At 43.9% G+C, this 21,646-nt stretch overlaps 1 protein-coding gene across 2 annotated transcripts in view; it reads left to right on the top strand.

Moving 5' to 3' along the window:
• Positions 1 to 20,398: 20,398 nt before the first annotated feature.
• The window catches only part of itga1 (integrin, alpha 1), a 67,489-nt gene continuing 66,241 nt past the window's right edge, over positions 20,399 to 21,646 (top strand). For both annotated transcript variants that reach the window (XM_035776715.2, XM_035776716.2), the window contains exon 1: positions 20,399 to 20,747. In XM_035776715.2, the coding sequence (XP_035632608.1) occupies positions 20,705 to 20,747 (43 nt within the window). In that variant the 5' untranslated portion in view covers positions 20,399 to 20,704. The remainder of the gene's footprint in view (positions 20,748 to 21,646) is intronic.

The raw sequence follows: 21,646 nt of genomic DNA on the forward strand, positions 1-21,646 counted from the left end.
GGATACACGTGATGACGTCAGAAGAGGATGTGCGTCTCTCTCTCTCTCTCTCTCTCTCTCTCTCACACACACACAAGGCATAAACATGGTTGAGTAGGCATACTTAAATCCATAGATTATTGTAGGTTGTAATACATTATGTTGCTTGTACAGGCAGTAGGTCCTTGTTTTTCATGTTGTGATGCAAACTCCATTGTCTTCTGAGCTGTCAACATTCTGCAAAACATGTAACTGATGCATTCACTCATGTCTTTTTCTCGTTTTAGTTCCATTCATGCAGTCTAATTGAGAAGCACCGTCTGATGAGAGAAGACTTGTCATAATCCCTCCACAGTAAACAAGATTAATTCAGCCGATTCTGCTGCAAAACGTTTCTTAAACAGAACGAAATGGGGAGGGACCTGCCTGAATTTGACTTCCATTTGGTTCTGAAACGGTAAACGGGTTTCCGTAACGAATATACACCCTTGCTATTTCTCCATGCGTGGCAGCTCTTATGATGCTTTCACCTCTGGCCTACATTGGCAACTTAAAGTAAGATTAAATTGACCCAAGCATGTAGATTAGATGACCTAAACCTTTTAGATGGGTTCACTTACAAGGTTTTAACTGATGGGGGCGACTATGGTCTTCTTCTTCTTCCCAAACCACTTCTTCTGTGATAAACCACTCTACTCAAAGACCAAGATCAGTGTCTTTGTTCATGTGTCTGTTTACCATATGAACAGCAGAGAGAAGAGTTCAAGCCAGATAGCTTTGATGATAACAGTCCTTTATTGTCTGAGTCTGACCGTGGCTCCTGTCGTGTCTTTGGCTATGCCGGATTAAGTGATATGACATGCTATTCTGTAAAATAATTTCTCCGTAATTAATATCACCTGCTTGAGCTAATCATGTAAATGTAATTAACTAGAGAGTCGGGCACCACAAAATAATATTTATAGAGCTGTTATCTTCCGAATAAACTCTTAAAGACCTAGTAATATTTTACATCAATAGCAGTCAATATTAATCGTCCTCTTAATTCAGTCTCATCTGAAAGTTGTAAATTCTTGGTTATCTGCACGAACCCTGGCTAACAATTTGAATCAGCAATACAAAATTGGGTTTAATCATTTATTTACTAAATACCTAACTAATCACACAGAATTACACATACACATAATTAAATCATAACTTGATTACAAATTACGTCATAAAGGAAAACGTCCCTAGCGGGCGGAACAGATATGACAGCTTGTTACACATAGGAAAAGGGCTGGGTTTGAGTGAAAGAGTGGGAAGACTGAGGGACACAGGGAGAAGCTGTGCTATCGTAAATACAGTATCTTATGCATTCTAAATTACCACCCATTTGGAAAAGGAAAATGCAATAAATATTTACTCTGAGCTGCGCTTCGGTAGGTTGGTGGTAGATGGAAGGCCGTGTTGACCAACCGAGTCCTTTGAAGAATGTCTCTGGTTGTCAATTGGATACGTTGTAATAATGTCGTTGGGTGATAGACGGGATACTCTGTCTGTTCCTTCCTAACCCTCGTTTGCATCTGCTGTTGCTAACTCAACGGCTAGGAGGTATCACTTCTGTAGTGAATAAGAGTTCAAAGTTCATACCATTCCCACCAAAGCTCACGCTGATGTTGGCTTCATTCTATAGTTATTATCTGAACCATTCTGACATCGGACCGTCGTCCTACATCCTCGGAACAGGGGGTTATATTGTCGTCAAGGGCTTATATAGGAAGGGAGTGGAGGGCGTGTTTGAAACGTTTTATAGCCCATGTCCCTTCACAGGGGCGGGCCACTGATTGAGCGGCTGCTCAATCTCTATCTTATGAAGACCCAAATCTCACATTTTAGAAGCTAAAATCACATTTCATCCCATCACAAATAATTGTATATTCAAACATTTAAATTGAACAACAATTCCATGTGAATCCAATAACTCTGATGTGTAGACTTTCCACTGTAGAGTTTGTCATCTTATCATTGATGAGAATGTCTCAGATGACAACAAACTGACATCATATTCATTAAGTACCACTGCTTATGTTCAATTGTTCGGATTACCAGAATATAGTTAATTTTCCCCCACCTACTGATGTTCCTAGAATCTCTATGTTAACCAAGGGTTTTGCAAATGTAACCTCCATAGGGTAGAGAGAGGAAAAAGGGGGGAAGAGGTATTTATGACTGTCATAAACCTACCCCCCCAGGCCAACGTCATGACACTCCCCATCGCTGCTTGCTGGTCTTGCAATTCTTATTCTTGTTGTTTCAACTCCTCTTAAGTGTATCCCGGCTCAAATGAATAGGGTTGTATGTCCCTATGGAAGAAAAAAACATCCAAAACATTTCTGTCCTCCGTCAGGCTATAGTCTTTACAAATCCAGGTTAAATGTGTCAACCTAAATGTCCTGCAATGGCTCTATTGAACAAGGACAACTATAGCTACTTGCTGCTAGGAAGCGTGATTGCGCATTCGGCAAAACACAAAGGCCACAATAATTGCTCCAAAATATGACTCCATAACTTTTTTGATCAGACAACAGGCTCAATCAACCAATGACATCAACCAATGTGTGTGTGTGACCTGCAAATCTGGAACAGCATTGATCTTTATTGCTCCCTGTTGGGGAACACGAGCCTTCATGTTTTTCTTCTTTGGGAAATAACAGGACGAAATACACACGCAGTCTGCCCGCTGTGAGTCATCTGTGTGTAATACACAATTAATACCACAAGATGGCAGACTAAAAGCAAGTAAAAAGATGATACCTTTTCAATGACTTGCTGTACTGTACTGATACTGGTAGCACTGTTGTTGTAGAAGCTGTTAGAGTTGTAGTCACAGCATTTATCTTTTCACCGGTTTCTCTTCTAGCCAGAAAAACGAACATGTGAAATTAAACTTTTGACATACCAATCTAAAAAGGACATGTATTTGATTTTCATTACAACAAAAAAACAACCCTGGAAATTTCTCCCTTATAAATCCCATTTATTTCCCCTGCAAATAGAGATGTGCTAGTCTTAGTCTTAATCACATCTGTTTGGGAACTTCAGGGAATCAACAAGTAGCAACATATATGACACATGGGCTTGAGTGGCACAGTGGTCTAAGGCACTGCATCTTGAGGCATCACTACAAACACCCTGGTTCAAATTCAGGCTGTATCACAACCGGCTGTGATTGGGAGTCCCATAGGGCGGTGCACAATTGGCCCAGCGTCGTCCGGGTTTGGCCGGTGTAGGGCCGCCGATGTAAATACGAATTTGTTCTTAACTGACTTACCTAGTTAAATACAGGTAAAAACATTTATAATTGGCCCTTGATTCCCATTGTGAGCAGAAAAGCTGCCCTCTCGTGCTCACAGTGAAATGAGATAGCTTTAGCACTCCTGTGAGAAAACAGTGGAGAATTTTCGGCCCAATATTAAAATACACTCTCTATTCCCAGCATTCATATTCAGAAAGAATTTCTGTAAATGAAAGCTGTGTTTTAGGGACATGAGGATGACATGAGGATGATGACTATGATGACCCATATAGACGTTGGAACAGTGTTGAATTAACACACTGCTTGGTGTAAAGCCCTATTTCCCAGAGTGCCATGCCTTTCGAGTGAATTGTAGAGTTACCACCCATGACTGTATTTGTTAGTGACAGAGATGGTTATTGCACTCATCTATTTGCAGTCCTAGGGACTTCACCAAGTGAAATCCCGAGCTAATATATCATCATTAAAAAGAGCAGGGTAGTGTGGCCAAGTGGTCTAAGGCGCTGGATTTAAAGGAGGGAGGTGGTCAAGAGGCCCAGGTCCAAGGGGGAGGCTTGCCTGACCTATACAGCGTTACTACATCTCACTCTTGCCATCTCCCCGGTCAACAACAAGACCCAGGTCCTCGCACGGTTCTGGCTGGGATCTTACCTCAGAACACTGAGGCTGATCCCAATCGACCTGCGTGCCCCAGTCTCTTTCCTGCTCCTTATAACAACACTACGCCCAGCTCCAGAAATTTTTAAGACATTTTAAACTGGAAAAAGAAGCAGTCACGGTTTTAACTAAACACCGCTCTCTTCTCTCTCTTGTGCAGGAGTGGGAACCAGTGTGAGCCCATAACGGTTTGGCGTAACGGTGGCCCATTCTGCTCTCCTGAATCGGCACCGGGACCATCCTGGATGGTCGCGCACGAGATCCTCCCGGTCAGGGCCGTTATGCACTCCCGGGGCATGACGAGGATATCCGCGTGCCCCCGACCAGGCTGTGGCTAAGAGGAGTCAGTGAGGCACTTTCTCTGGGAGTGCAGAGCCGCCAGGGAACTGTGGAAGGAAGCAGGCCCCCTGATCTCCCCGCCCCAGCTTGTGCTGTATGGGGTTGGCCCGAAGGCCTATCCCACCAAAGGCCTCACGTGTCTGAAGGAAGCACTGTGGTCCTCCCGCAACCTGCCGGTAGCGAAACGGTAGAGACCACCCCCAGGCAGTGGCCATGGTAGCCACGGAAGCCCTGGGGTGGTACAAGCGAAGGGTCCCCCAGAACACCCAAGGTCCCGGCGGCCACGGCCTGACAGCACTGCGGCGCCTAGGGCGATGCACCTAGGGGAGGGATCTCCTCTGGGCCCCAAAGGACGGCACTGGAATTGATTCGGAAGAGCAAGAACTTTGGCAGTTGCCAAATGAAATTGGCAGTTGTGGTAGTGCGGTGCTGTGTCCAGGGTTGGTGCTGGCATTGGGGCCGGGACTGGAAGTTGTGCTGGGACCGGGACTGGAGTCCAAGGGTTGTTGCTGAGTCTGGTGCTAGGGACAAAAAACAGGAACCGGAAACTGGGGCTGCTGCAGGTGCTTGGTCGAGATCTGGGTCTGTACAGGGGAGGAAGGACAACCTGAGGAGCAAGCAGACACACCTGGAAGCACAAGACCCGGAGGTCAGTGGTGGTACTCCCCTGTGGTATGCTCGCTCCAGGCATCGGTCTAGAGCTTTAGTCCTTCCTCCGCACCTCTTTTGGTGTGGTGATGAATGGTTCCTGGTCCTGGTGTGGTTCTGTGAGAGGCAGAAGTGCAGAGGGAGGAAGGGGGGAAGGGATGGAGAGAGAGAAGGGGGATGGGGTGGGTATTTCCATTGGCCCAGGCTGGTTGGTGGTTGGAAGCTGAAAGACAGTGGGAGCAAACAGACTCACCTGGCCAAGGAGCACTCACAAATAGTTGGTATGTGTGTTCTGTGGGAGTGCCTCTGTAGGGGTAGCTCTCTATACGTACAATGAGCCATCTATAGATGGATTCCCTTGAGGGGAGGCAACCATGAAGAGCCGTCTAGGGAAATTTCTTCTGTTTGGAGTGTATTGTCATGGTCATGATGATGGATTATTGGGGCGAGGTTGGTGTTGGCCATGTCATTACATATTTGGATGAGGGCATCTTGTGGGTTGTTTGTGTTAGGTGGTTCTTGGCTGTTCCTTGGTCTTGGCATGCCTTCCCACTGACTGCCTGGTGAAACCCTGTACTTTCTTGGTGATGGCATGGGGGATGCTGGGAGTGGTGAAGGTGGTTTGGAGGGTTCGAGAGGTCTGGACTGAGGCAGCCTGGTTTGATGCTGTGCAGGCTCAGGGGCCGGGAGGGATAAGGAGTGTGGATCTGGTTTGCTAAGGAGCAGGGTGCAAGAGTCAGGGGCAGTAGGGGGTATGGTAGGAGGGTCAGGGGCCATTGGTGGTGGGAGTGAGGCTTCAGGACAGTAAGGGATAGGGAGGAGAAATCAGAGGGCATCTCAGTTTGGGTTCTGGGGTAGTCTTCTGGTCTGGTCACTTGTTGGTCTTTTCTGTTTGTCAATTTTGTCCAATTTGGGTCATCATTGTCATCTACGAAGTAGAGTTGTGTGGTCAGGGGGTCTTCTGGTTGTATGACCACCAGACAGTTCAGGTCAGATGGCACAAAGCCCATATCTCTCTGGAGGACTGCCCTGCTGAACTCCAGGCGGGTCATGGTTTCAGGTCTGACGGTTGTTGTTGCTGCTCCCCGGAGATTAGCGTCTCCGTCCTCAGCAGCCTCCTCATTGGGGATTAGTGCCAGCCTCACCGTGTTGTAGCGGCACCTGTGGTGGCAGTTCTTTTTTCTTTTGGAAAAGTTTTTTTTTTTATTGCATTTCCTTTAAAAACAGCTCATATATATTTTTGTACATTTTATACACATAAAAGCGGCATTTGAATATTACATTTACATTTGTTAAAAAGTGCATGTTGTTAAAAACAATAGAAACAACCATGAATTAAAGTTTAATTAAACTTTTTCTTGTAAAACATCCAATCTGTAAATGCTATTTAAAATGTGTACGAATGACTTAACAAAAGTTTTTTTTTTTAAATGATGATGACATGAAAACATATAAAACAAGTGACTTTGTTAATAAGCTGTCTTCAGTCCTTTGTACAGGAATGAGGTGAATCCTTATCAAACTCGCCTCCTCCCGCTCTTCCGAATCAATAACCGTCCTGTCCTTCAGGGGCTAGAGGAGGTCCCTCCCCTAAGGTGCATCGCCCTAGGCGCCACAGCGCTGTCAGGCCGTGGCCGCCGGGACCTTGGGTCATCCAAACAACCCAGTATTGTTTAGTGTAAAAGAAGAACTGAAAATGGATGAATGCAACAGCCATGTCTCTGTCACTAACAAATTCAGTCATGGATGGTAACTTTACATTTCACTTGAAAGATAACACACTCTGGGAAATATGCAAATAAAGCTTTACACTAAGCAGAGTCTTAATTCAACACTTCAGTGTATATACGGGTCCACATTTTCAGTGTTCATTTAAACGTGAGGAATTTGCTGTGTGAGAAAGAGTTGGCTAAAACATTCAGATGTTTATTTTAACTCGGCAAGTCAGTTAAGAACAAATTCTTATTTACAATAACCGCCTACACCAGCCAAACCCAGACAACACTGGGCCAATTGTGCACCGCCCTATGGGACTCCCAATCACAGCCAGATGTGATGCAGCCTGGATTTGAACCAGGGGCTGTAGTGACACCTCTTGCACTGAGATGCAGTGCCTTAGACTGCTGTGCCACTCGGGAGCAGAGATGTAGCTCTCTGTTAATTTAAAAATCTCATTAGGAACCACTTCTACAATCCTATCATCACGCCTTAGTTTAGTTCCTAGACTCTTTCACCCACGTCTGTTGTACAGCGGGGAGGCCCAATGGCTGAGAGAAGCCTCAGAAGCTCTCTAGGAAATTATCCCCAAAAGGTATTGAACTATGTCCAGTTTAGACAAAACTCCTCCTGTAGACAGTCTCAGCCAAGGAAATGCAGCTCGTCTCTCTGACCATGTAAGTAACATATTTGCACACTATCCAAGATGACAAGATACACAAGCAATGCTCTCTGGAGAGAATCTGTCATATGTAAGAGTAACTGTCTATGTCCCAAAGGGCAGCCTATATTCTCTATATTTTGACCAAGGCCCATAGGGTTATTTTCAAAAGAAGTGCACTATATAGGGAATAGGGTGACATTTGAGACAGACACCGAATCTGACTCCTAGCTTTATCTTCACACACAAAAAAAGCCAACTGTTGTAAACTGAAATTGTTAACAGTTTTCTATATTTGCAGGTGGTATTAATCAGAGGAGGCTGATGGGAGCAGCTGTAGGAGGACAGGCTCATTGTAATGGCTGGAATGGAATTAATGGAACTGTTTCAAACACATATACAATGAACCTGTCCTCCTATACAATGAACCTGTCCTCCTATACAATGAACCTGTCCTCCTATACAATGAACCTGTCCTCCTATACAATGAACCTGTCCTCCTATACAATGAACCTGTCCTCCTATACAATGAACCTGTCCTCCTATACAATGAACCTGCTCTCCTATACAATGAACCTGTCCTGCTATACAATGAACCTGTCCTCCTATACAATGAACCTGTCCTCCTATACAATGGACCTGCCCTCCTATACAATGAACCTGTCCTCCTATACAATGAACCTGTCCTTCTATACAATGAACCTGCTCTCCTATACAATGAACCTGTCCTTCTATACAATGAACCTGCTCTCCTATACAATGAACCTGTCCTCGTATACAATGAACCTGCCCTTCTATACAATGCCCTCCTATACAATGAACCTGTCCTCCTATACAATTAACCTGTCCTCCTATACAATGAACCTGTCCTCCTACACAATGAATCTGTCCTCCTACACAATGAACCTGTCCTCCTATACAATGAACCTGTCCTCATATAAAATGATCCTGTCCTCCTATACAATGAACCTGTCCTCCTATACAATGAACCTGTCCTCATATACAATGAACCTGTCCTCATATACAATGAACCTGCCCTTCTATACAATGAACCTGTCCGCCTATACAATGAACCTGTCCTCCTATTACCTTAACTTAATAGGAGGACAGCAGCGTAAACGGATACATGGAAATGACATTGGATAGTTTGTGACACAACATTTCCCCTTAAACTAATCCTAATGAATGACTTCCCTTCAAATGTTTACACTATTTTCAGTTTGAGATCTCTTCCCCAAAACAAACTATCTCCGAAAATACATATGATCGTTTACAATCTATTTTTGAATGAGATAATAGCAAGGTCATAGGTGTTCTTCTCCGAAACGATTGTTTGGCTTGTACGTATGACTCAATAAAAGCGAAGCACAATTTTTCACTGCACATTTTTGCTTGCTGAACCAGAGTTCCATAGCCTGACAAGAGCCTTAAATCACTCCCTGGGGTTTTAAGAGAGCCACACTCATATTTGAGCCATTTCCTGTCTCTTGAGTAGGCAAGAGGGGGTGACCTGGACCCCCAGACCCAACACCCCGAGCCCAGGGCTCAGGGCACGCAGTGCACCCCTCTTTTAAGTCAACACCCCCACACTGAGAAACAGGGGAGTCATTTTCCAGAACAGAAGAGCAGAACCCAACTGCAGAAAGGAAATATCTGAATAGTTCACACAGATCACTGAGGTCACAGGATATGTCTTACATATAATTAATAGGTGTTAGAAAAATGCCATCATCTTTAAAAGGTAAATACATTGCTCAATTTTACAATTTTAAAAGCCCAGTGAGGCGGTGGTCTTATGGTCTGTGGAACTCTCCAATGACTTCTCAAATACGTTTCTTGCTCCCTGTTACAGTAATAGAAATGTGGGCTATTCTCTAGTAAAGGGGCGAGGAAACATCTGAGATCGGAGATGAGAGAATTTAGTGCCCAATCTATCCATATGCAGGAGTTAGTTACTGAACTCGATGTGCACAGTGAAACAGAAGCCTGATGGCTTTCTGCTGCTGTGGCTCAGTCGTGGTCCTATTATGGTAAGAGCCGAGGACGCATTATTGTTCTTTTTCTGAGTCCACGTTCCGGATGGACTTACTGTAATAAGGCCCTGCCATCGCTTCACTACCGTGGCACTAAAAACGCTAGACAAAGGAGAAAACTAGGAGAATGAGAGAGAGAGGGAGGTGGGAGAGAGTAGATTGACTTGAATTGAGAGAATGAGAAAGATGTAAAGAGAGAGAGAGAGAGAGAGAGAGAGAGAGAGAGAGAGGAGAAGAACGAGGAACGAAAGAAAGCGATGGCACGTTTCAACATCTGCTCTTTGCCTTGACAATGGTAGGAAATGGTGTTCTGTAACTTCCCATCGGTAGAGTGGACTGTACCATAACAATGACATTATGGGGAATTGGGAGGGGGAGACAACAATAACACTGATGCAATCCCTACTCATGGCCATTCAGTGAGAGGAAGTCACTTAGTCGTTTGTTGGAATGTTATGTCATTGTGACTTTTCATATCGGTGTTAAGTGTTACATTCGTTAAGGCGATACTGATTGCCCAAAAATATAATTTTCGTCTTCTCCCGTGCTTAGCTAGAGCATGATTTTCTCCAGGGTTGTGGTCAATTCCATTTCAAAAGCAAATTCCTTTATCTCATTTCCACATTTTTCACATTGAAAATCATTGAAGAGAATTGGAATTGGAATTTCAGTGTACTTCCTGAATTGACTGGAATTTTAAATGGAATTGACCCCAAACATGTTTTCTCCATAGCGTTCAAGCCTTTAATGGTATGTAGTTCTTAAAAATGCTCAAGACTGGAACAAATTCTCAAGGCTACAACTTGGAATATCTCCAGAATATCGACTGTTTGTTCGGGTTTAATTCTCACTTGGGGAGGTCTTTTTGTTCCGCGTAGGTAGGCTACTGTGCGGCTTGCAGCTTGCTGCCAAACACTGAACAGTGAACTACATGATCCTCCCTTTCCTCCACCCCCTAGGGGGATCTGCTCAGGAAACACTTGACAATAGAACCCCCACTGCCTCCAAACCCTTCTGAAGCCCCTCCCACTCCGCTTTGAAGAAACACAGTGAGGGAGAGAAACCTACATTACAGGGCCCTGACTGGCCAGCATCCAGTCACTTCATAGGAAGTCACGTGTTCTATTCTCTATTACCTAGGTTGCTTCCCGACTTTCTATCCTTCTCCCAGATTTTAGTGTAAGCATCGGCTGGAGGGAGGTGGGAGTTTCCATCAATGCTACATCCATGACAGTGAGTGTGCAAATGTGTCTCAAACACAGAGGGAGCGAAGGCTAGCACTCGGTCCCTTTATAAACTGCAATAGAGCATGCTGGGAATATGATAAGGATGAGCGTGATTTTGCAGATCAGTTTGACCGGCTAGCTAGGTCATGCTGGACCAGTATTGACAAAAAAGGTATTGAGGGGTTCGTTGTCAGGAGCGAAGGCAATACAGCATGTGTATCAGGAAGTGTTTTTTCCCAGCATGCTCTATTGCAGTTAGAGCTTTAGAATGGTTTGGTTCAATAGCTGTGAGTTTGCATGTTCTTTGATTGATGAATTCATCAGTTCATTTATCTATACAAATATAAATTACGTAACATTTTCTACACTAATCCAACCTGTTAGTTGGGTTTATTGCACCCATTACTGAAATAGTTGTTCCAGTTTAGAAGGTTTAGATAGTCTTGTTCATCCACCTTTCAAACCCTGGCAGTCATTTTGAATGCAGATTGTGTTACTCCACTCGGGCTGGATTCCATTAGGATTTACATGTCACTTTTCAAGCCAGCATAATGTGACATGGTGCTGGTTTGCTTATGCTGGTCACCGGTTTTAAAAATACAGTGCATGCTGGTCACCGGTGTTAAAAATACAGTGCATGCTGGTCACCAGTTTTAAAAATACAGTGCATGCTGGTCACCGGTGTTAAAAATACAGTGAATGCTGGTCACCAGTGTTAAAAATACAGTGAATGCTGGTCACCGGTTTTAAAAATACAGTGCATGCTGGTCACCGGTGTTAAAAATACAGTGCATGCTGGTCACCAGTTTTAAAAATACAGTGCATGCTGGTCACCAGTGTTAAAAATACAGTGAATGCTGGTCACCGGTGTTAAAAATACAGTGAATGCTGGTCACCAGTTTTAAAAATACAGTGCATGCTGGTCACCGGTGTTAAAAATACAGTGAATGCTGGTCACCGGTGTTAAAAATACAGTGAATGCTGGTCACCAGTTTTAAAAATACAGTGCATGCTGGTCACCGGTGTTAAAAATACAGTGAATGCTGGTCACCGGTGTTAAAAATACAGTGAATGCTGGTCACCGGTGTTAAAAATACAGTGAATGCTGGTCACCGGTGTTAAAAATACAGTGAATGCTGGTCACCGGTGTTAAAAATACAGTGAATGCTGGTCACCAGTGTTAAAAATACAGTGAATGCTGGTCACCAGTTTTAAAAATACAGTGCATGCTGGTCACCGGTGTTAAAAATACAGTGAATGCTGGTCACCGGTGTTAAAAATACAGTGAATGCTGGTCACCGGTGTTAAAAATACAGTGAATGCTGGTTACCGGTGTTAAAAATACAGTGCATGCTGGTCACCAGTTTTAAAAATACAGTGCATGCTGGTCACCAGTGTTAAAAATACAGTGAATGCTGGTCACCGGTGTTAAAAATACAGTGAATGCTGGTCACCGGTTTTAAAAATACAGTGCATGCTGGTCACCGGTGTTAAAAATACAGTGAATGCTGGTCACCGGTGTTAAAAATACAGTGAATGCTGGTCACCAGTTTTAAAAATACAGTGCATGCTGGTCACCGGTGTTAAAAATACAGTGAATGCTGGTCACCGGTGTTAAAAATACAGTGAATGCTGGTCACCGGTGTTAAAAATACAGTGAATGCTGGTCACCGGTGTTAAAAATACAGTGCATGCTGGTCACCGGTGTTAAAAATACAGTGAATGCTGGTCACCGGTGTTAAAAATACAGTGAATGCTAGTCACCGGGGTTAAAAATACAGTGCATGCTGGTCACCGGTGTTAAAAATACAGTGCATGCTGGTCACCGGTGTTAAAAATACAGTGAATGCTGGTCACCGGTGTTAAAAATACAGTGCATGCTGGTCACCGGTGTTAAAAATACAGTGCATGCTGGTTACCGGTGTTAAAAATACAGTGAATGCTGGTCACCAGTGTTAAAAATACAGTGCATGCTGGTCACCGGTGTTAAAAATACAGTGAATGCTGGTTACCGGTGTTAAAAATACAGTGAATGCTGGTCACTAGCAAAAACACAATGGAGGCTGTTCTGCTAGCATAACCAGCTATAGACCATGCTAGTTGGCCAGCAGAACCAGCCACACCATTCTGGTCAGACTAACTTGACCAGCTAGACCATGCTGGTCAGATCAGCTTGACCAGCATCCAACCAGCATTGACAAGCATGGAACATCGTAGACCATTATAGACTGGCTTGACATTTATGCATCTATGCTGTTTCTTTCAGCAAGTTTGCGTCCTCATTCTCTGCGCTTCTCCTGAAGTATTGAGTTCTGCCGAAGTATATGACTGATTCCCTCTGTCATGAATTTACAGTAAACACATTGGATTGGTGTAATTATTGGCTGGAGCTTCCACCACTGGGAAACCATGAGAGGGAGCACACTTCAGGAGAAGGCTAGAAAATCTGGAACACACCCTAATTCACAAAACAGAGGAGTCACTGTCAGTCCTTTTGAGTTTTGAGTCTCTCCCAGACAAAGTCGTTAGGATATATCAGTTATCCTGTTTAAGCTTTTGCGCAGAATCCACTGTGCTGTTTTAGGTGCAATGTTTATAGTCATGTTGCAGCAGTGTGTAGGAGGGAGATTCCATGTTGTGGGAAGTGTGCAGGAGGACATGGGACAGAGGATTGTGTCGTTTCGGGGGGATGTGTATCAACAGTAGGGATGCTCATGTTGTTGGGGAACGGAAGTATCGTGTGCGAGAGAGGCAGGTTGATGTGGCCAGAGTCAGAGTAGTGCAGAAGGTGCCGTATGCTGAGTCCAGTGAAGAATGTGGAGGAGGATGGGTCAAGGGTGAGGGTTCCTGAGAGGATCCAAGTGAGTAGTAGATTTGTGTCAGCACAGAGCGATAGGGCAACGAGTGAGTTATGCTTCAGTAAGGTCGGCTTCTTAGCATTCATGGCAATGGTGATCAACTGTACATCAGAAATGGACCGTAAATAGATGTTGTGGTGGCAGCTGCAGACAAGTATTTGGGTATAAGAGATTTGACGTCAGAAGAGTTACAGGGTGTGTTGAGGTGTGGTGTCTCATCCTCCCAGGCCGTTGGCATGGTGCAGGAGCAGATAGGGTCCAAGTAGTGGAATGCGGTAGTGGATTTTAATGAGGAAGAGTAATGGGGTGGTCATTTATTTTAATTTTTTTATGAAATAGTGGTATATAGGTATAGGGTTAGTTGGTGGTGCAATTTTTCCCTTTCAGGAACAGGAATAATGAAGAGGATTTACTGTAGGTTAGCTGTGACTGGCCTCACACGTTAGTACAGTAGCTGGCGCTGTATACACCTTTGAGTTGGATGCCATCCGCCAACCCAATCCCACAGGAGATGAAGATAAAGAACCTAACTTACACTCAACCTAGACCTGCTTGCTAAACCAAAAAAACAGTGAATGAAAACCAGTGGAGAGAGAAAAAAAACAGTGAAAACCTTTTATCCACGGCGAACCTGCCCTCCAGCCTATAGGCTGTCTGTCAAGCGTCAAAGGCTAACTTGTGCTTCAATCTGAAATGAAAGTGTTTGAGGGATTGTGAAGTCATCTCAGTGTGAGCACCACAAGAGAGCATAGCAGGCCGATTACAGGCAATTTAGCATGGGTCAACTCAGCCTCTACAACATGGTTCAACTCCCCATCACCGGAGAGCAATATTGCAGACACGTGAGGATATTTGACTCCCCTGAAGTGTCTCAATTGTAATGTCACATAGCCCTGGGTAGATTGAACTCACCATGGTCAAAGGAAATCTGTCCAACTAGAAGTCACTCAACGATGAAGGTACAGTTCAGACTGCCATACTGGTCCCGCATGAGAGATGTTGTTGCACAATCAAACGTGTCACAAAATGAAAGCAAGCAGCATCACTGGTCCTTTAGTTGTTGTTGATGCTGTCGGCTTTGTTGTTATTGCTGTGCTTAACAAAGGGCCGCCCCATGTCCACATTAATAATTGAAATGCCTCGCCGAAGGGGGTGTAGATCCTAGAAGCCTGACATTTGTTGGAATTGACCTTGCAAGTCTGATCCCCGGACCAGTTCGCTACAGCACTCTGGTATGCCATATGTCACACTTGGGACTTCTCCTGTTCAGAACTGCAGAGGGGCAGAATCCGATATCCTCCAATCACACTGAGCGACGGAAATGTGCGGAATGGGATGTCACATGTGGTAGACTGGGAGTCGTAAAAAGAAAAGAGAAACAGTCTCTGAGTTCCTCAGACGATATTCTCACAGGATCACTGCTGGCATGCTGTAACCTTGGGAAAGCACTGTAGCTTGGCATTTATTACAATTGTAATGGTTCACGCCACTTACTGAGGGAACAACAAATTATTGCAGGACCTGTTTTAAAAAATATATATATATTTGCAGGCCCCGGTAGAAGTATCTTTCATAAAAACATAGAGTTCACCATGTAGTGCATTGTATTACATAATGGCTTCTAACTTTTGAACTCTCCCTTTACAACAATGCAGTTTAGCCCCATCGAATATGTCAACGGTAAACGGATCGCAGAGAAAATATGTTTCACAACACCAAAAGTAACTGGACCATGGGAGAGAGGTTATGACCTTGCTGTAACCTCCAGCTTTGAGCCATTGTTGACAGAGCCAAAAGGCCAGGGCACCCTGATGGCCTAGGCATGGCCATTAGGACAGAGGGGAAGATAGGGCATCCAGGGGCCTCAGGAAGGTACATGGGGGAACCAGAGTTACATGGTCCTAAGTGGCCAGGATAAGGTTGTGTCTCATCAAACCCAGAAAGATTCAAGTTTCAAAGTTTATTCGCCACGTGCACAGGATACAACAGGTGTAAAACAGCACATTCAAATTATTACCTTGTGTGCTCTTTCCCAACAATGCAGTGACAATAATAATAATAGAAAATATAATTTTAAAAAATAACAATAATAATAGAAAAAAAACTCTGGAAGTACGATATAGCTGTAGATATATAGATATATTTCTTTTTAGTATATACAGGTCAGTGCCAGTACCTTATTCAATGTGCAGTGGTACTGGAGTGGTTAGAAAAAAGGGTTCCTAAAGGGTTATTCGGCTGTCCTCATAGGAGAACCCTTTTTTGTTCCAGGTAAAAAAAGGGTTCTACCTGAAACCAAAATGTTTCTACCTTGAACCAGAAAGGGTTATTTAAAAGGGTCCTTCTACGGGGACAGCCAAATAACCCTTTTAGGTTCTAGATAGCACCTTGTGTAGGTTTATACATAAGCATGTAGGGTGGAGCCTTTGGCAATGTTTTGGGGCCTTCTCTGACACCGCCTGACATGTATGTCCTGGATGGCTTGGATGTTGCCCCCCGGGATGTGCTGGGCAGTCCGCACCTCCCTCTGTAGGGCCGGCCTTCCGGTCAAGGGCGGTGGAGTTCTCATACCAGATGGTGATACAACTAGTCAGGATGCTCTCGATGGTGCAGCAGTTCGTGAGGATCTGAGGGTACATGTCAAATCTTTTCAGCCTCCTGAGGGAGAAGAGTCTCTGCCGTGTCTTCTTCAGGAATGTGCTGGTGTGAGAGGACCATGTTAAGTGATGTGGATACTGAGGAACCTGAAGCTATTGACCCTCTCCACTACGGCCCCGTTGATGTGGATGGAGGTGTGCCCCCCCGTTTCCTGTAGTCCAAGATCAGCTCCTTGGGCTTGCTGATGGTGAGGGAGAGGTTGTTGTCCTAGCACCACACTGCCAGGTCTCTGACCTCCTCCCTGTGGGCTGTCTTGTCGCCGTTTGTGATCAGGCCTACCACCGTAGTGTCACCAGCAAACTTGATGATGTAGTTGGAGTAGTGCATGGCAACACAGTCATGTGTAAACAGGGAGTACAGGAGGGGGCTAAGCACACAACCCAGGAGGGGTCCCTTGTTGAGGGTCAGCGTGGCGGAGGTGTGGTTGCCTACTCTCACCACCTGGGGTCAGCCCTTCAAGATCCAGTTGCAGAGGGAGATGTTCAGTCCCAGGGTCCCGAGCTTGGTGACGAGCTTGGAGGGCACTCTGGTCTTGAACACTGAGCTGTAGTCGATTATCAGTATTCTCCCATACTGTAGGTATTGCTTGTCTCGTAGAGTGATGTTGGCGATTCATTCCCTAAACGATGTTTCCTGTTTATTTTTGTTTGAAAAGTGTGTTTCAAACAAACTGTCTAAATAGGGAGAAGTACAAAGGTGAAAACAAATCTGATCTGGAAATAGTCTCAAAGGACATTCAGTAGGAATCTCTCTGCTTTATTTCATACTGAGTTGTCAGAACGTAGTTTGAAGTCTTTACCATCCATGTCCCCTGTGTAGTAAAACGGTCAGTGACTCAACATCCACCTTGAGCTGAACAGGGTTTCGCTAGCTGTACTATTCGCCTGTAAAAGGGAGTGGATGGAGGGTTTTCAACAACGGTCAGAGAGAGAGACATGAAAGCAGTAAATCATTTTTTTTAAATGAATGAATAGACTCTGAGAAAGCAGACTTCTTACTCTCTCTTCTTCTTCCTTGTCATGACTAATTAGATTATTTGATTCAGAGAAGGGAGCTTCCTCTGCTCTATCGATCTCTATATCTATATCTCTCTTCCGTCGTTAGTTATTCACATTAACTATGAGTTTATTGTTTTATGAGTGAGTTTCTGATTGACTTCTTCCGTAACAGGCTAGTATAATCAGCTATTAACTCGCCACCAAATGACAGCTGAAAAGCTTTTCTTTGAAAATCAGATCATTGGTTTCTAACAGTCTAACATGGGAATGGATGGGAACATTTGTAATTTGGGGGTGAATATGTCAAGAGAACGTTGTAAACATATGACCATAAATAGCTCCAAAACAATAATCAAAGAGGAACATTGGAGCAAGTCTGTAAGTCAAAGTAGTTTAGAAAAAGACACCACTATCAATTATGAAGAAAATTATTTCATATAGTTTACATTCAAATTGTGTCACTTATATATTATATATTACTTAGATAATACAGATACGGTGTGTGTATTTGGTATTCTATCCAAATATCCATGAGATTTGGTTCTGGGTTCCAAAATGAATATTTTGAGAATATGAAAACACCACCGAGTTTAGTGTTAAGTGGTGAGTTAAATGGTGAGCAACAACGGCTCAGCCGCAAAGTGGTAAGCCACACAAGCTCACAGAATGGGACCGCCGAGAGCTGAAGCACGTAGAACGTAAAAAAATTGCCGAGTTCCAAACTGGCAGTGGAATAACTACACTGTTTGTCGGAAGCTTCATGAAATGGGTTTCCATGGCCAAGCAGGCGCACACTACCTAAGATCACCATGTGCAATGCCAAGTGTCAGCTGGATGGCGTAACCTCAACTAACCAGTACCCCCGCACATTGACTCGGTACTGGTACCCCCTGTTTTTCATGGTTCGGGCTAGGCCCCTTAGTTTCAGTGAAGGGAAATCTTAACGCTACAGCAAACAATGACATTCTAGACAATTCTGTGCTACCAACTTTATGGCAACAGTTTGGGGAAGACCCTTTCCTGTTTTAGTATGACAATGCCCCTGTGCATAAAGCGAGGTCCTTACAGAAATGGTTTATCGAGATCGGTGTGCAACAACTTGACTGGCCTGCTCTGTGCACCTTTGGGGTGAATTGGAACGCCGACTGCGAGCCAGGCCTAATCGCCCAACACCAATGCCTGACCTCACTAACGCTCTTGCGGCTGAAATGGAAGCAATTCCCCGCAATAGTGGTACAAAATTATTTGAGGAAAACCCGAAGAGTGGAGGTTGTCATAGCAGCAAAGGCGGGACCAACTCTATATTAACACCTGTGACTTTTGGAATGAGATGTTTGACGAGCAGGTGTCCACATACTTTTGGTCATGTAGTGTATATAATGTACAGGATATACTAATTCCAGATTCTTATGTATTTGACAGATTCCTTGTATGTAACCGAGTCCTAGTTGTTCAGAGATATTAAGCATATTGTTTCTGTGGCATTTGGCTAATTCGATGACCAATATTGTTATGTCACACAATCCAAAATAATTCAATTCATTTCAAAGGATTTGCTCAGGATATGCATCGTCGATAAGCCGCCTGTAGCATGTACACCTCCAATACCACGATCCACATTCTCCATTCTGCCATCAACAGGCAGTGACAATGGGAAGGGAAGGGGACAACATGAACACTAATCAGTGTCTTTCTTAAAATGTAGTCATGGAAGATATCTGGCGGGCTGAAGACACAGGAAATACTTTTGTCTGTGTGTGTGTGTGTGTGTGTGTGTGCGTGCGTGTGTGTTGTGCAAGCACATGTGCTTGTACGTGTATGCATGTGTGTGTTTTGTGTGTGTGTGTGTGTGTGTGTGTGTGTGTGTGTGTGTGTGTGTGTGTGTGTGTGTGTGCGTGCGTGCGTGCGTGCGTGCGTGCGTGCGTGCGTGCGTGCGTGCGTGCGTGCGTGCGTGTGTGTGTGTGTGTGTGTGTGTGTGTGTGTGTGTGTGTGTGTGTGTGTGCATGTGTTTGAGTCACAGAATCCACGAACAGTAAATAACAGACAGTCATCTGTAACGTGTTAACTAACAGATGCAGTGAACCCCCCAGCGAATGACATCCTGTGTGTACGAAACATCTAGGACATATTTATTACACGGTACTGAAATGGACACATAGTGTTCATGCCACTGAGTGATTGTAGAAACAGAGACAGGGAGCTGTCTGCTAAGGCATTAGCTCCCAAATGGAAAATGACGGGTCAAGGTAAATAGGAACACATCTCATGTAACCAGTGTCCAAACACAGTCTCAATCTGTCTCAATTTGAAATGGAAACGTTCAGGAAAAAGAGGGCTAACGAGAAGAATGTCAACAATGGCGATGGGGGTCAGTGGTGAGTTGAAGGTTGCCACTTCTACTGTTTCTGCGGCTGCATGTTCTCTTACTTATGAGATTTTAACAGCAGAAGGTCATCACAATCTCGCCTGGAATCCAAACTGATATACTCCAAAACAGAACATATTAGTTTGGGTTCCAGGCTAATCCCAAACCCCTCATACAACTACTTTATGATTGTTGTTCCCTGTCTACCATGTAAAATATGTGCACGCATGACTGTAAATTGCTTTGGACAAAAACGTCTGCTAAATGGCATATATTATTATATATATATTTTTTTAACTCTCTTCTCCAGAACAGGTGTAGTGAATTAACTGTCAGTAGGGTTGTGAAAGTCAACCATACTGTGTACATGCTAGTCATAACTCCATAAGCCAGAAGCACGCCCCAACACCTGAATCTAAAACGAATGTTATCCTGTAATTACAACTCAGAAAGTACAGAAATGGTTATTCGTCCAGATTGTGTTTATCGATGAGGTGGTGGTAAATGTGATGTTCTTTAGACAACAATGATATAGAGCTATTTCCTCAAAACCAAAGCAAAGCATGACTGAAGGGTGATTATAGCTGGCAAAATATTTTGAGTGACATGGTTCCATCATGTGAGCTCCATTGCTTTTCTTACTGTCAATTCATTTTCTTTGACATTATCATTTTACTAATGCTGTATATTTAAACATGACATTTCAGGGAAAGTTTATAGAAAGTTTGGAATCACCTGCTGTTTTTTTCATCACTTTACAAGACCTGGCAAGGGAATGTCTTTTGAATTATATATTGGCTATGGATAACACTAATGGTGGTGATTTGGATTGCTGGTGATTCCCCATTCCAAAGTAACTACTCTTATATACAGAGTCAGACCTCGCTGTCATTGGTTTTTTGCAGGATAAGATTTTCCCATGGGTTGGCTTGGCAAGCCAACTCCCACAGACTTGTTCTCCCTGCCCGGTTCACTCCACGCAGTAGCCTACGCAGCAGCAGAGGATATGGAGCGGTGACGTGCCACTGAACTGAAGAATAACACTTATTTTTTTAAACGGAATAAGTTTAGGTTTAGTGGCACTTACAAGATTCCTCTTGGACTTCAAACGCATATGCTAGAATACAGGAAATGTCAGGCGAATTCTCAGAGTAGTTCAGTCACCCCTCGCGCCTCTAGAGAGATCTGTCTTTAGTTGAATATTGCGCGTCAGACGGGAAGGGTCGAAGAATACCGCTCCTGCCGCCCTGGAGACCGATGATACCAAGATGCTAGGGCGAATGCAGTATATTAAATTAACGACAGCACTCGGTAAGTGAGCTTTACTCAAATATGCATGTTATTACAAGCGAACAGTCCATCGTGCCGTGCGCGCATGGTTTACCTAACTGGGTCTAGGTTCTATTGTGCGCATCCGACGGGCACAAATCATTAAGGGTGTTCTATATTATTTATGAGTAATCGTGACCCATTAAAGCATCCATTAGTTGTAAGTGACTTTTGGATTGGATTGATCCCTTTTTAACCTGAAGGTTAAGCAAGTTCATCACGTGCACTGCCATGGTTTATTAGAATAGACCTCAGAATCTAACGGTTTTGAAATGGTCCTTTTCTGCGGGTATAAATGTTTCTCTGGTGAATATGATAGCGGGACACGTACAGTTATGTACCCATATGCTATTCCTTCCCATGTCTAACTATGGAAATCCACTGCAATTAGACCCTAATTCTTTCAGCTCTGTTTCGGACATTTTAAGAGAGAACAACGCCACCTGTAAATCTGGACACAGAAGTTAAGTCATCATGAGTGATGATCAGATCAAGTCAAATCAAATTGTATTTGTCACATGCGCCGAATACATCTGGTGTAGACCTTACAGCGAAATGCTTCCATACAAGCCATTAACCAACAATGCAGTTTTAAGAACAAATAGCTACAAAAAATCTGAAATAAAAGTAATAAAAAATTCAAGAGCAGCAGTAAAGTGAAGGGGCACCTGGTTAGTCTTGGTAATTGAGGTAATATGTTGTCGTGTCTTTGGCTATGCCGGATTAAGTGATATGACATGCTATGCTGTAAAATCATTTCTCCGTAATTAATATTACCTGATTGAGCTAATCATGTAAATGTAATTAACTAGAGAGTCGGGGCACCACGAAATAATATTTATAGAGCTGTCATCTTCCGAATAAACTCTTAAAGACCTAGT

Source organism: Oncorhynchus keta, chromosome 9, assembly GCF_023373465.1.
Source record: "Oncorhynchus keta strain PuntledgeMale-10-30-2019 chromosome 9, Oket_V2, whole genome shotgun sequence".
Lineage (NCBI taxonomy): Eukaryota > Metazoa > Chordata > Actinopteri > Salmoniformes > Salmonidae > Oncorhynchus > Oncorhynchus keta.